Consider the following 15052-nt stretch of genomic DNA (forward strand, 5'->3'; position numbering starts at 1 on the left):
ATGGCAACCCGCTCCTCTGGGTGGTGATCCCAGCCCTGGCTGGGCACAGGAAAGCTTTGGCAAGTGCGGGGGAGTTACATTTGGACAGTGAGCAGAGGTTAATGGCTGACGAGGGGTTTACCGAGCAAACCTGCTCATGAATTGAATAACGGCATCGTTTTACAGCCCCTCGGCAGCGTTTTGATAACTGCTGGCGCAGTCTGCCATCCTTTTCCATACTTCTGTAGCAATTGTAGGGGAAACTCGGCACACCCCATTGTTCATTTTTCTTCCAGGAAAACGTGGAGGGCGTGAGGTGTGACCAGTGCCGCCTGGGGACCTTTTCTTTGGATGCAAACAATCCCAAGGGCTGCACCAGGTGTTTCTGCTTTGGAGCAACCGATCGCTGCCACAGTGCTGAGAAATACCGAATGGAGGTGAATGGAGGGCTGGGGTTTGGGGACCTCGGTGGTCCTTTCCTCTCTGTTCAGTGGGATTCTGTTCCTCCCAGACCCCAGGTGGTTTCTTTCTCCTGCTCTGTGCTACATCTGTGGGATATCCTGGAGCGCTGGGGGGTGGGTTTAACCATTTTCATGCTTGTACATTCAGCCTGCTCAGCTGAGCCCCAGGATCCTTCGCCTTTGGGAGGTCTTGGTGCTTTACAGAAGGTGCCACAGGAATCCCTATGGGTTGGGAGTTCATGGGGGCAGTTCTGAGGTTGCAAATAACTTGAGCAAATCCACTTCTCTAGAAGCGAAGGAACAGGATTGGAGCATGATTGGGATCCCACTGGCCTCTTCTCGGCGCCCCGTTTTATAGAGCGTGAGCCCTGTATTGAGACTCTGTGTCCTGGAGTAACAGTAACCAAAATTCCAAGGACCGTTCTGCAGCCCCCACCCTGTCCCACGTGCCTGAAGGAGCACGAATGCAGAGACATTCCCTGCGCCGCACGTGAGGTGCTCTCGGAAAACAGGCATACAGCTCTCTCTTGCTCTCTCCTAGTTCCTCAACATGAAGGGGTGGGTGTTACTGAGCGGAGACCGCCAAGAAGTGGCCACCTCCCTGAGACTAGAGGAGGAACTCATTCATGCTGACCTGAAGAACATTCCCGAGGCCTATCAGGAGCTTTACTGGCATGCACCCAGCTCTTACCTTGGAGACCGGGTAAGAGAGAACACACCCGGCCAAAGTCCCTGCATGCTCGTCCCTCACATTTGTCAAGGTGATGAAGCAAACACTTGTCACATGCAACCCTGATCTTCACTGAGCCTCAGCCCAATGGCCTGCTTTGTGCCATTGCCGGGCACTCTGATTTAGTGGGGGTGTGTCTGATTATGCTCACCAGCCATGAAGACCATAGTAGGTCACTTAGCTTAGTGGTGATAACAGCGTCTTCTGCCTGTGTTGTTTGGCTCTCCCCTAGGTGTCCTCCTATGGCGGATACCTGCGGTATGAGCTTCGCTCAGACACCAGAAGGGGTGATGTGTTCATTCCCATGGATCCCCGCCCGGATGTCATCCTCAAGGTACAACCTCAGAAACCCCTTCTGATAGGGCATCAGGGATAAATGGTGCTTCCAGCCAGTGACTTACAGGACACCTTTGTACCTTCCCCAGGGAAACCAAATGAGCATCATGTTTCTGGAAGGCACTTACCCTTCCCCTGGAGATGTACATGAAGGCCGGCTGCAGCTCGTGGAGGTGAGTTTGGACACACTGTGCGCGTTCCCTGGAGTTTGAAGGAACAGACAGCGCTAGGCATAGAGCCTCGAGAACCGAATGTTGTTCCTCTGTACTGTGGCCTGCAGTCTTGGCAACTTTTTAACATGTCCTAGGAATTTGGTGCAGTCTGTGACTGCCTCAGAACCTGGAACACTTGTGTGTCGCTAGGGTCATCCCAGAGAGAGAGTCTCTGTGGAGATGTGTTGGAGAAACATTAGGGTGTGTGCTCCGGGAAAGCAGGAAGAGTAGCAAGATGGTCTAGAGGATGGGGCATCAGCCTAGGACTTGAGACTGGGGTTCAATTCCTAGCTCAGCCGCAGACTCCTAATGTAACCTTGGGTGAGTCGCTTACTGAACCCTGAGCCTTGGTTCCCAAGGGGGATAGTACTTCCTGGTGGTGTGGTGAGGACAAATCCACTTATCCTTGTTTGGTGCTCAGATGCTACAGCTGGTAGAGGCCATTCAGACAGAAGAGAGGGTTGCCCTGAGTGCAGATGCTACAGGGCTAGTAGCTTTAAATGCTGCCTATTGCTGGTAATTCTCACTCTTAACACTTTCATTTTGTTTGAACGCTCAGAAGTTTCTGTTATAAATTCCATACAGTTCTGGGGCTTTCGTCTGAGACTTTAAGAGCCAGGTCCTGTCTGCCTTGTGGGGACGTTAAAGGGTTAAGTGTTCAGCCTATCATCCGTGTTTGCAGGTGCATTTTTTTGTGCCGACATATTTGCATCCATATCTTTGAGCAGGAGGTGAATCGCAGGAGTGCATGTTGGCCCTTGGATGCCAAATTGGGAGCACGAGTACAAACTGAGTTGGCAGTAGGGAGATGGACCTTGTGAAAATTCAGGCCTATTGCTCCCACGGCAGCCTTTGTTATGCTAAGCATTTGCATTGACATCCTGGACCAAACGTTCCCCTGCACAGATGCTGTTGTATTGTGCATCAAGTGGCTTCTGCCCTGCACCCAAGAGAAGCTGCATGTATGTGGCTTGTGAGGTTTGTGTGCATCTCTGGAGATGGAAGGCACTGTGTGAATGGGAGCTCTTCCTAATGGCGTGAAAGCATCACTCGGGCACATGGACAGATTTTTCACTATGCTTTTTGGGAATGGGCCATGGGCAGAGAATTGGCTTTGAATTTTCAGACAAACTTCCAGTGGAGATGGAAGGAGGAGGTCTCATAGCTGCAGACAAGTGAAGAGTTTTTGGGATATTGTATGGATAAGCCCCCCCAGGGATGAGAGGGTTCATTTAGCTGGATGATTGACTGAAATATCTCCAAAGGGGCAGAATCAGCAACCCAGGGCTTGCACTTACTGCATGGTAACGCTAGAGTTTCTCTCTTCACCAGGGTAACTTCAGACACACTCAGACGCACAACCCAGTGTCCAGGGAAGAGTTGATGATGGTGCTGGCTAACCTAGAGCAGCTGCAGATCAGAGCACTCTTCTCCCAGCTTGCCTCATCAGTATCTCTGCGTCGGGTGGTCCTAGAGACTCTAACGGAGACCAGCGTGGGCAACCGAGCCAGCAACGTCGAACTGTGCTTGTGTCCGGCAAATTACAGGGGAGATTCCTGCCAGGTAGGGGGAAGAGGTGAAGTGCTTTTGCCAGGCTCAAGTGAAATTATAGGAGGTCTGCTCATATGATGCACGTGAGAGGCGAGCACTTCCCCTACGGCCGTTGCACTCAGCAGTTAGGTTTGGATGTGCCTCATTGTATGTTAGAATGCAGGGAAGATTCTCGAGCGCAAGTTTCCTCAGCCAATCCCTGGCGTGCGGCTCTTTAATGACAACTTGACTTGCACCTGCCGGTTTTGTAATGACGTCCCAAAATCGCAGCAAACTATACAGTACATGTGCTCCATCTCCTGCTATTGCCCACGTGCTCTGCTTTGTTTGCTGTGAGATTTGCATGAGCTAGAATTTTGGACAGTGGTAGTGGGCTACTGTGGGGCTTGCTCAGGGGTCCAATGCCAGCATTAGGTAAATATCTGAAAGCCTTAAATAAGTCTTTCTGCCTGACTAGTTGGCTCATGTTGATTGTGGGGGGAAGATTTTAACTAAAAAAATCGTGACCATTGTCCCTTTTAATCTATTCTGTGTCTTGAAACCCAGTGTCATGTATGGAAGGTAATTACGCTAGTATGCTAGCTCTGTCTAAACATGTTTGACTCATGTGTCACTACTTCTTCTTCTCCTCTCATTAGGAATGTGCTCCAGGTTATTACAGAGACACCAAGGGCCTCTTCTTGGGAAAATGTGTTCCGTGTCATTGCAACGGCCACTCAGATCAGTGCCTCCCAGGGTCTGGAATATGCATCGTAAGTAGCTACCCATAAGTACAATGTGTGCTCGTCCTCACCAGCTGACTAAGAGGTTCCCTCCAAAACACAGTGACTGGGTTAAGTGGTTACCAAATTACTGTCTTGATCGCTGAAAATCTTCATGTGCCATTTCAAGGGGATTTATTGTCTTCAAGTCAGTTTAGGATGAGGAGACAGGGTGTGCTGGGGAAGAGGAAAGGATTTAGGCATCCAGATGTGTAATGGGGCATCGTCTGTTCTAACCCACCCCGTTGGAACAACAATCCATCGTAATCCTCCAGAAAACCGTGGTTTGAACGCTTCCCTGGAGAAATACCAAACATGTTTTCTGTCTTGTCCTTGCAGAACTGCCAACACAACACGGAGGGAGATCGTTGTGAGCGGTGCAAAGATGGTTATGTAGGCAACTTTTCTCTCGAGGGGCCACTGCAGTGCATGGGATGTCCATGTCCTCTTTCCGTTGCTTCCAACAAGTAAGCGTCTTCTGTGAAGTTCTTTCTCCTGTTTTTTCTCATCCACAGAGTAGTCTGATTTCTTCCCCTGATCCTGAGGGAGTTTCTTCTGGCTGCCAGGAGAGATGCGCTGCCATGTCATTCCCAGTTCGTTCATTCCTGTTTTGGCTGTTTACCAAGGAAAGAGGACACTGCTCCCCTTTTTATTAATGCTAATAATGATGGGGTAGGCCATGGAGGGAGGAGAAAGGCCCACAGCTCTGATGTGACTAGTGCAGCCAGCAAGAGTTTTTTCTTTCTGAAGGAAATATTAGTAATTTCTACAGGTGTGAAAATATTAGCGACAAAATGTAAACATTGTTTTGTATTGATTTAGCAAATCTTGTACCTAAACCAGTTCAAAGTTCCGATATTAGCACCATTTCCCCCAAGTCAGCGTAGCTCATGTTGAGATTTCAAAATATCAAGTTTCAAGGTGATTTTGCGATTCCATTCTTGTGTGATTCTCTCAAGGGCTGGACGTTCTGCACTGGCATTTCACTCCTATAAACCAGGCTGTCCTTAGCCCCTGACTCCAACCACATCTAACTTGGTACTGCCCTCGACGCTAACTCTAGCCAAGGGCCACCTGCCAGGCCATATGCTGGAATCCCTCACGCCTGGTCCCAAGGCTAACCCTGCACCAATGCTTCCTACATCCCAGCCTTTGACCCTCCTGTAGGGACGAGAACTGGCCACCTCACTGACACTAGCCTGGGGGTACACACCAATGAAACAATTACACATATCCCGAAGGCCACAACCCTAACTCGGGGAGCTCCACTGGTCCTACACCTACCCTGCGGGGCCCTGTTAGCCTGAGGCCTAACTCTAGCCTGTGGAGGCCTATTGGCCTCAACCTGAACCCAAGCCAGGGGTGCATTATACACCCCAACCTTCACCTGGTACCTACTGCCAGCCCCAACCCTAACCTTCTACCCTGGGGGTCCCTATTGGCCCCACCCTTCTGCCTATCCTGGAGAACCAGACCCGCCACAACCCTTGCCCTGTCCTTGCACCTGTTGCCGACACCAGCACTAAACATTTCCATAGCCTGTGTCACAAATCACTCTTGACACCAGCCCTTGCCCTGCTGCAGATCCAAACCCTGACAATAGCCCATGCCCATGAGCTGATCCCGACCCCATTCCCTTTTCTATGGCCACAAACCACTCCCAGCCCTCACACAAACCCCTAAGTGAATGACAAGAGCCCCCTTTGCCCTGGTACCTTCAGAGTAAAATAACCTTTGACGTTTGCCCCGTGTTATTTCAGCTTTGCCATTGGATGTGTCCACAAGGGCTCCACCATGCAGTGTCTCTGCAAGCCAGGCTATGCTGGAGCCATGTGTGAACGGTAAGGGCCTGGTAATTACGGGAGGGCACGACCGTGGGGGGTTTTCTTCGTCAGAGTGCAGCTGTTGCTTTGACAGAAGAGAAGTTTCCATAGTGACGAAAATAAAATTAGAAGCCCCAGCTACATTGGCACAGGAGGCTGAGGAGAAAGCGATTGATTTGAGTTGTGAATCCTCTCTGTTGTGGGTTTGGCTTCCGTTATTTTGTGGAAGGGGCATAAAATACCAGCTGCGATTGCAAGGCAACACCTCTACGAATCCAGCAGCAGGGCCTGGTGGCTCCCAGGACCAGCAGGAGTTGGGCCCACTTGATTGCTTATATGCTGTTCCTTTGTGCATCAGTGTGGGCTCAGCGTACCGCTGGGATGTGCCCTATTACTGTCTCCATTACTGGCATAGGGTGTCATCTTGGCCAAGTTCCCGCAGCATTCTTTGCCTTGATTACCCACCTGTAGAGCAAGAACAGGGACACTTCCTGTGAGGCTTGATTAGTGACCATGACGTGCTTTGAGTGGAAGGTGCTGTGGGAGTCCAAAACATGAGGCTAATTATTAGCTGTAACTGCCCTGTAGTCAGTAGTTGTGCAGCGCTTCAATGGGAGCTGGGGGGAGTGCGCGCGAGCATGGCTGTTGCTTTAGCTCCCTTTTAACCGGCTACAATTTTAAAGGTGTGCCCCAGGTTACTATGGCAACCCCTTAGTGATTGGCAGTTCCTGCCAGCCGTGCGACTGCAGCGAGAACACGGATCCCAACATGTTGTTCAGCGACTGCGACTCTCTGACGGGCACCTGCACAGGATGCATGCACAACACGGCCGGGCCCCGGTGCGAAGTGTGCGCCCCAGGGTACCATGGAGACGCGGTGGCGGCAAAGAACTGCACGAGTAAGTGCGGCACCGAGGCGGGGCCGGCTTGTAAATGCATTTCGGGGGTAGTGTGTCACGGGCATGTGCAGTTAGCCAGCCTGCGGGCACAGCTGTGGTCATCACCTGGGTAGGTTCTTACAAAGCCGCTAGCTTGGTCTCCTGGCTTTCAAAGGGTACGCTGGTTAAAAATAAGAGTGACAAAACAACCCTCTTTAGCAGGCATTTAAAAATTGCACCCAGGTGGTAAAGCTCTGACACTGTAGCAGCCTCGTCAGTAATAACCACTAGTGATATTAACCAAATTATTATTTCTGTGCTTGGGTGGGTTTGCATAGTACATTTCTAACCTTACAGGGCCCTGCCATGAGGAGCAAATGGTAAAATCCAAGGCGCTGGTCCTGCAAACTGCTTTTCACAGAGATAGGTCTTACTCCGGCAGATAATCATGTGAATAAGGGATGGCAGGATCAGTCCCCGTATATGAGAGAATGAAGACGACCAGTGAACTCCCACAGTTGACAGGATTTCCTCCCAACAAATTATCAAATCGCATTAAATCCACCAGAAACAGGATGGGTCAGAGTGCCTGGCTGATCTTTTTAAGTTGTCGGGTAAATGGGTGTGTTTCTTCCTGGCAGGATGTAACTGTTTGCCGTGCGGGACTGAGTCGTGTGACCCTAGAACTGGCCGATGTCTCTGTAAACCTGGAGTGACAGGTCAGCACTGCGACTGCTGTCAGGTAAAATGAATCGTGGGTTCCCCCCACACGCACTGTGAAGCCTCCATCACTATACGCTTGGCTGGTGCTGAGTCACTGCACGCCAGCTCCACTCTTCTGTAGCCTGCCCTCCCATTATGAGCGCACTGCGGTTCCTGGGCAGAGACAGGAGGATAATGGCTGCTGTGCCAGCAGATGGCTGAGCGATATGGATGCAGTTCCTGCCTACACCAGGCAGATACCTAACAATAAAGGTCAATGTCTAAAGAACCTGGTTCCGAAATGATGGGAGGAGGGGTGCTAACTGCAGCTTTGATGCTTGTAGGAAAAAGGCACTTAACCCTAGGGTGGATTTCGGGGATCCTAACTCCCCATCTGGAGTAAGCAGACACCAGGTGAGCTTACGGACACAATGCTGCCAGTGCATTTCTATCTCAGTCCTATTGTGCAACCTTGTCCAGCATTTTGCCGTATTGTGTGTTAATTTTATGCTCTGAAGAAATGCCTCTGGGAATTAAGTTCAGACTATGGATCACATTTCAGCGCTGGCCAGAGTGACTGTGGAGCTGTGTGTCTCTGGAGATGAAAGGCTAGCGTGTCCTCCCAATTGCCTCCCCTTCCTGTGTGTGATAGCATGCTAATTACCCACGTCTTTCCCTAGGATGGGTACTATGGCTACCATGGCTGCTCTGGCTGTCGAAAGTGTGACTGCGACATTGGATCCATAGACACAAGCTGCCACACTGAAACTGGTCAGTGTAGCTGCCAGCCCGGGGTGACTGGTCTTCGATGCCAGCAGTGCGCACCAGGCTACTGGGGGCTCAGCGGGTATGGCTGCACAAGTGAGTTTCTTCACTGCTAGTAAATCTCCTAGAAGAAATATCTGGACATCTCTGGGCTGCTTTGCTGCAGTGCCAAAGGGCTGTGTTAGTCACTTAGCATGAACCCGGTCCCTTCTCACCACAGATATGGGGATGTTGTGTTTTACGTCATCCCTGTGGTGCTACAACTGGAGAGCCCCCCAGTAGCGTTCCAGTTTTGAGATCAAAGAAACCATCCTAATTCCATGGAGGCTTTTAATCGTTGTTTGGCATAGTTTATCTTTATTGTTATGATCTAAATGACAAAGTGTTGCGTGGGCACTTGGCATCACCGAGCAAAGGGCCTGATTTAAAAAAAAAAAAAAAAAAAGTTAGGCTTCAAAAGCGCGTTTGCCCTTTCCACCCCTTCCGTGTGCACCAGCAGTGATCACAGCTACTTGAGCAAAGCAGGTAAGTGCTCGAGTTGCTAACTAAAACCGCTTGCCTGTGAAGCAACCCATCCAGCTGAAGAAAACTCCCAGAGATTCCTGATGCAAGCTGGGTGTGCAATTGCAATCTGAAGGTTTTTTTTTTAAAACAAACCGTGTCTCTAATGTACAGAACAACGTGAAACTTCACTAGTCAAAGGGGAGGATTGACTCAGCTAGTCTCGCCTGCCATTAAAAAAAGCATGTTCACAGACCCACGCATTGGCCCTTGTTCGTTCATTGATTCTTTTCTGTGGTGGTGGTTTGCCCTGTGATGGAATCCCAGCGTTCCCTCTTTCAGGGGGCTCACTAGGTCAGGGCAAACCTCCCTCAGCTGCCTCCTTTTCATTGGCAGAGTGTCAGTGTAAGGGGGGCTCCTGCGACCCCCGGACTGGGGAGTGCACCTGCTCCAATGGCCTGACGGGGAAGCAATGCGATACCTGCATAGAGAAGTATGAGATCCCTGTAGCAAACGGCCCGGACAGCATGAGGTGTGAAGGTTAGTAGCATCATGTTGTCTCTCCTCCCACTCTTCCTCCTCCCCCCCCCCCCCCCCGGCTTTATTGCAGGAGTGAGGTAGAGCCGGCTGAAAAATGGGGCGTGGGAGGGTTTCACAGAAAATTTGACCTCTAAAACATTTGTTTTCGTCTAAAAAAATTTCTATTTTTGGTGGAAATTCAAAAACTGAAAATGTTTTGGCCAGAACAAGAAATTGGCCATAACCCAAAATATTTTGATTTGGAAATGCTGCTGCAAAGCACTGGGAATTGTAGTTAAGCTGCTTCATGTGCCGATTCTCCTCTATAAGCCGAGCTCCCTGGTAACCCTACCATCTCCTTTGAGTCACCCCAGGTTCCCCTCTTGGAGAGGGGAGAAGGTGCATCATGGGAGTCTCCTAGCCATGGTGCATTGTGGGAGATGTAGTCTGATCAGTACTTGCTAGAGAGTAACCTCTAGGAGGCAGATCCTAATTGTCAGTCAGATCCCTGCAGCGTGGTGGCCCCTGGCAATAATTAAAACATTGACGGTAAGCTTGGCAGATAGCACCCTGCCTTTTGGCTGGTTTCCTTTGTGCCCCTAGGGCAGATAACAGAGGAACAGTGTTAATCAGCCTAATAGTGGGCATGGCTCTGATCTCACCAATCAGGAGTAACTTCATCAGAGTTATGTGGGGTATGCTGGTGGGAAGCTGCTGTGAGACCAAGAGCAGGTCAGCTGACAGTTTACACTCCTTGGCACACCCCTAAAAGCACTTGGAAATCCTGACCCTTTGTGCAAAGGGATTGAAAGGTGACCAGGGGACCCCAAGTTAACACCTTCTTCAGAGGGGAATCCAATTCAAGAGGCAGGAATTTGGAGACGTGGTTCCCCCTTTGGGTTAAAAAACTGTCCTTACTATGGTCGTAAGGAAGGGGGAAATGGAAGGAGAAGCCCTGGGTGCTGAATAGCTGGTGTCGCATCAGAGCCATTTACTCACCACCCCTTGCTCTTGGCAGTCTGTGACAGCTGTGTGCTGCTTCTGCTGGAAGACCTCCAGAAGATCGAGGCCTCTTTCCCCACCATCAGGAACCAGTTGATCAACCTGAACGCCAGCTCCATCGCTTGGGCCCGACTGCATGGTCTAAACAGCTCTGTGAAAAACGTGTCTGTATGTGGAGGGCTTAACATGTTCTTCCCGCTGGCTTAGTCTCTACATGGGACTCTGGTCCTATTACCTGATTTCCACCCCCACCTCTCTCTTTCAGAACCACCTGCGCGAATACCAGAGATCCATGAACAGGGTCAAGCAAAAGGCAGATGAGTTGGAAGACGAGAATGTGGAACTCACTCAGGATTTGAATGCACTGCAGCACAAGGCAGGGTGTTTCTCCTCCCCCTGCTGATAACACTGCACGCACAGAATGCCCTTCCCTTGTTCATTTTCATAACAGTGAGTGTTAGGTGCCCATGGGAGGAGCCAACGGTGCTAGTTAGGGCCAGGCCCAGTTTGAGCAGCTGCTGGACACTTGACTCCTGCAGCACCCACTGCTAACCCAGTCCTGGGGTCACCCACCATGCATTCTGCCAGGGAACCTGAACCCCGATCTTCAACACCCCGCTTATCCAGGCAGGTTCCTTTCTCTGAGCCGAAACGGCCCATTGTGTGCATGTTAAGGAGACTTTTAGATGTGGTCAAATATCCAGCCCTCCTCCCCCCAAACCACCATTTCATTCTTTTGCAGTATTTAAACCCTACCCTTTGGAGGGGAAAGGTATCCCCTCTTGATTTAAGACGGTCCTGCCCCAAAGCGCCTACAGTTTACTCAAGATTCAGGGGCTGATTCTTAATTGGGTACATAAAATGTGTGTACACTTGCATGTGCAAGTGATTTCTACACATTGGATAACTACCTGTGCAAATGGCCAGCATTTTCGTATGTGTGTAGTTACATGACCTGACTGCATTTTTGTACATCCACTTGCAAACTTTCAGAACCTCAAAGCTTGTACGTCTTCTGCATTCCCCCGATTAATATGCAGGCTGTGTTGGCACAAGTCATAATGTGTAACTGTGTTATGAGCATGAAAGATTTTTGTCGACGATGGACTTGTGATTTTTTTCCGCATCCATTTCGTTATGAACACAATTGTTCACTAACTTCTGTCCACACATGAAGATAAATCGTAGCAGAGTACAGTACCCGTGCAAATCCCTGCAAAAAAGCTGACACTTTCAGCTCTGTGGTCCCAAAAGCTGCCCAATGCCCAACCTTGCATTACGGCTTATGTTGTATCTCACCAAATGCTTCAGCTAAACCAGTGATTTGTTTTGTAGGCAACAATGACTCATAGAAAAGCAAACCATCTGCAGGAGCAGACAAAAGAGACCTACCAGAGGGCAGAGCACCTGCCAATGAGTATCCAAGGTACCCTGGATAGCATTGCAGGTAAGTGACCAGGTGTAAGTGTAACTGTTGTGTTGATTTTTCCCCTGCCCCAAATCCCACGCTCTCGCTGTTTTCAAGTTGCTCAATGTTACCTTTGATAGTGTCTGTCAGGGGAGAAAGTAACTTAAGGGACTTACCGGTATACCAGAGTCCTGAGCAGGGGGTGGGCCTTTAAATCCCCAGGCCCTTTATATCGAGAGGCTCCGGCTGTGGTGGCGGCGGCTGGGAGCCCCGAGCCCTTTAAATCACCACAGGAGTGGTAGCTGTGGCAGCGGCCAGGAGCCCCGGGGCTCCGGCAGCGATTTAAAGCCCCGGGGCTCCCAGCCGCTGCTACCACAGCGGAGCCTCTGGCCCTTTAAATAGCAGTCAGAGCCCTGCTGCCAGAGCCCTGGGGTAGCAACAGTGCCCCAGGGTTCCGACAGCAATTTAAATGGCCCGGTTAGTGTTAGTGGCGGCCGGGAGCCCCAGGCCCTTTAAATCACTGCCAGAGCTCCAGGGCTCCCAGCCGCCGCTGCTACCCCGGGGCTCTGGCAGCGGGGCTCTGTGGCAATTTTAAAGACCCAGGGTTCCGGCCGCTGCCGGGAGCCCTGAGCCCTTTAAATCACCGGCCTGGGGAAGCTGCCCCCTGCCTGTGCAGTTGGCAGTATTACAGAGAATTCTGTGGCCAGTGAATCTCAGCTGTTTGGATAAATGCCATATTTGGTGAAGCACATTATATTTACACTTATGTGAGAAATAGGGGCCATCTGCAGTGCTCTTCCCAAGAGTGATTGAGCTACATGGAATCTTCCTTGCCCCCACTGTCTGAAGTTTGCCCCAGTAAATCTAGAGGAGAAGGCAACCTACAAGATGGATTATTTGGGAAATAGTCCAGTCTAGTGGTTACAGCAGAGGGTCTAGAAACTTGTCTGAATTCCAGCTGGGTCATTCCCCCACTTCACGACTTGAAGCAAGTCACTCCATCTATCACTGGCCATCAGGACTCCAACAAAAAATGGATGCTGTTTTAGCTGAGTGGGAGCTTTTCGAAGTACTGGGGGAGGAGAGATTGCTTTCACAGCTGAGTATGGGGAGACCACGTGCTCAACTGGTGGAGGACCACGGGTCGTGGCTTTCCCTGCAGATTTGGTGCACCAGATGGACAAGTTGGGGACTGCAGACATCAGCATGGCCTCCTCTGAGGAGTTCTGGCAAAAGATGGCTGAGGTGGAAAGGATGCTGAAGGAGATGAAGGAACGGGATTTCCTCAGCCAGAAAGGGGTGGCGGAGCGTGAACATGAGAAGGCTCAGAAATGTAAGTCTAGCTCAGGAGACACAGGGGATGGGCAATGCCAAGGTGCAGTGCTCCTTGGGCTCTTTTTCCACACTGTCCCAGCTTGAGGGCATTACTGCAAACATTATTTATTGGGCATGCCATTGCTGTTATCCTGTTGCTGTCACCAACAGTTGGAGAGTTACACTGTTGAACAGAATATGCCCATCTAGCTTTTACAGGCTAGGAGTGTCCAGTACCGACCTCCTCAGCAGTCCAGCAATGAGGGGACAGTAACTGATAGTCCCGTTTTAGTCTCTTTTGCAAATTGCAAAGGTGCTAATATTTTTATTATAAATATAATTATATATATAATAAATATAATTATTTGCAAAGGTCCTAATAAGCGCCAGTGATTTTTAATGTTCGTTCCAACAGAATTTAGCTCCTTTGTACAAGCAAGTTCATGTACAATCAGAAGGCTTAGTATTTGTTTAAGTGCATTTGAATTTCATTAACTTAATGGTTCTGTATGACAACACTTAAAAATGTAGTTAGTGTTTTAAGTTTGTGTGTGTGTGTGTATTTTTTTTCTCACATGCACCTATACATGCTCATAAGTCTTGTGTTCAGTTGGTTGAGTAAATTGTCCCAAATGGTGACAACAGAAGTGTGTCGTTCCTTGCTCAGAGAGACATGGAGCCTGTGATTCCCCAGGGAACCTCCATTGCAATGCACCACTCTAACCAAACGATACTCTGTTGCAAGAACCTCAGGGCCAAATTCTTCTCTCCGCTGGCATCACTGGAATTACTCCAGAAGTGCACTACTGTAACTGTGGGAAGAGATTTCGGATAGCAAATGGATCTTTAATCTAGCAGAAAACAGCACAGTGAGATCCGATGGCTGGAAGCTGGAACTAGATGCATCCAGATAAGGTGCACATTTTTAACAGGGATGGTAATTAACCATTGGAACAACTTACCTCGGGATGTGGTGGATTCTCCATTACTTGGCAGCTTTAAATCAAGAGGGAATGTCTTTGTCTTTCTGAAAGATTTGCTGTAACTCAAACAGAAATTATGGGCTTCATGCAAAAATTACTGGATGAGGTTCTTTGGCTTGTGTGGTCAGAGGAGATAGTGATAATGGTCCCCTTCTAGCCTTAAAATCTGTGCTTTGAGACCAGAATTGGGCCCTAAGCCTTTCGAGCAGTTTCCACTGTGTACTCAGAAAGAACTCTTAAATGTTGGGGAAACAAGAGTTTCCAGGCAATCTCCTTGTGCTCTCTGTCATCAGTGCTCCATCGTGTGAGGAGCGAGCTGTACAGCAAGTGGGAATCCAACCAAGACCTGGTGAAGAGCATCAAAGACTTACTGGCTCAATATAGCTCAGAGCTGATGGATCTCCGAGATGCTCTCAATGAGGCTGTGAATAAAACTAGGCAGACAGAGGACTTGAACAGCCTAAATCGGAACAACCTTGAGGAGATCCAGGTACAAAGAGGGGTTTATTTGCATATAGGAATGCAAAGGAGCTGATGCCATTGGGTTGACGTGCATGGCTTTGGCGGCGGCTAAGAAATGTCTAGTATAATCTAGGTCTTGTCTGTTGCTTGATCCTGTAGCTCCTAACTAACGCTATCCATCTGTGTCTCAAGCGAAAGAGTGAGGAGTTGCAGAAGCAGTACGGGGTGGTGCAGGACACTCTGCAGATGGCTGAGGACTCCCTGGTCCAGGTCTCGGATCTTCTACAGATAATAGAGAATGCAAAGGAGGTGAGTGATGAAAACACTCAGGCTTGTCTGGTGGATTCTGGGTTGAGGTGTGTCAGATGGGCTAAAGTGTGCCACCAATATCAAGAGGGACAAGGCAGTGAGGGTGGGGAAGGGTGTTGGTGGAGTTGGCAATAGCTGTGGGGAAGGGTGGAGGAAGAATGGTGGTGTGGATGAAGGGCATGGTGCTAGCAATGGAAAATCAGCCATGTGCTGGTCACCTGCCAGCCCCCCGGAATGTGTCTCTCCCTTCTGGGTGTGTGCCCAGCTTCTGGGTGTGTGTTCCAGGTGTGTGTCCACCTTCTGGGTGTGTGTCCAGTGTCCTCCAGAAGTGAGGAGCTGGCAAGGTTGGTGAATGCC

The 15052-nt window shown here is 49.8% G+C and overlaps 1 protein-coding gene across 5 annotated transcripts in view; it reads left to right on the forward strand.

Moving 5' to 3' along the window:
- LAMA5 (laminin subunit alpha 5) overlaps window positions 1-15052 on the forward strand; it is a 167132-nt gene that overhangs the window by 126171 nt on the left and 25909 nt on the right. For all 5 annotated transcript variants that reach the window (XR_012154649.2, XM_073309132.2, XM_073309133.2 and 2 more), the window contains 18 exons: window positions 276-416; window positions 982-1143; window positions 1403-1504; window positions 1596-1679; window positions 3051-3281; window positions 3908-4021; window positions 4370-4497; window positions 5791-5871; window positions 6537-6751; window positions 7372-7472; window positions 8113-8293; window positions 9095-9238; window positions 10236-10387; window positions 10485-10595; window positions 11555-11666; window positions 12790-12960; window positions 14218-14414; window positions 14579-14695. Coding sequence is in view for 4 of the 5 variants with exons in the window: in XM_073309132.2 (XP_073165233.2) it covers window positions 276-416; window positions 982-1143; window positions 1403-1504; window positions 1596-1679; window positions 3051-3281; window positions 3908-4021; window positions 4370-4497; window positions 5791-5871; window positions 6537-6751; window positions 7372-7472; window positions 8113-8293; window positions 9095-9238; window positions 10236-10387; window positions 10485-10595; window positions 11555-11666; window positions 12790-12960; window positions 14218-14414; window positions 14579-14695 (2544 nt within the window). In the remaining variant the exon portion in view is untranslated. The remainder of the gene's footprint in view (window positions 1-275; window positions 417-981; window positions 1144-1402; window positions 1505-1595; window positions 1680-3050; window positions 3282-3907; window positions 4022-4369; window positions 4498-5790; window positions 5872-6536; window positions 6752-7371; window positions 7473-8112; window positions 8294-9094; window positions 9239-10235; window positions 10388-10484; window positions 10596-11554; window positions 11667-12789; window positions 12961-14217; window positions 14415-14578; window positions 14696-15052) is intronic.

The sequence above is a fragment of the Lepidochelys kempii genome, chromosome 13, assembly GCF_965140285.1.
Source record: "Lepidochelys kempii isolate rLepKem1 chromosome 13, rLepKem1.hap1, whole genome shotgun sequence".
Taxonomy (NCBI): Eukaryota; Metazoa; Chordata; order Testudines; family Cheloniidae; genus Lepidochelys; species Lepidochelys kempii.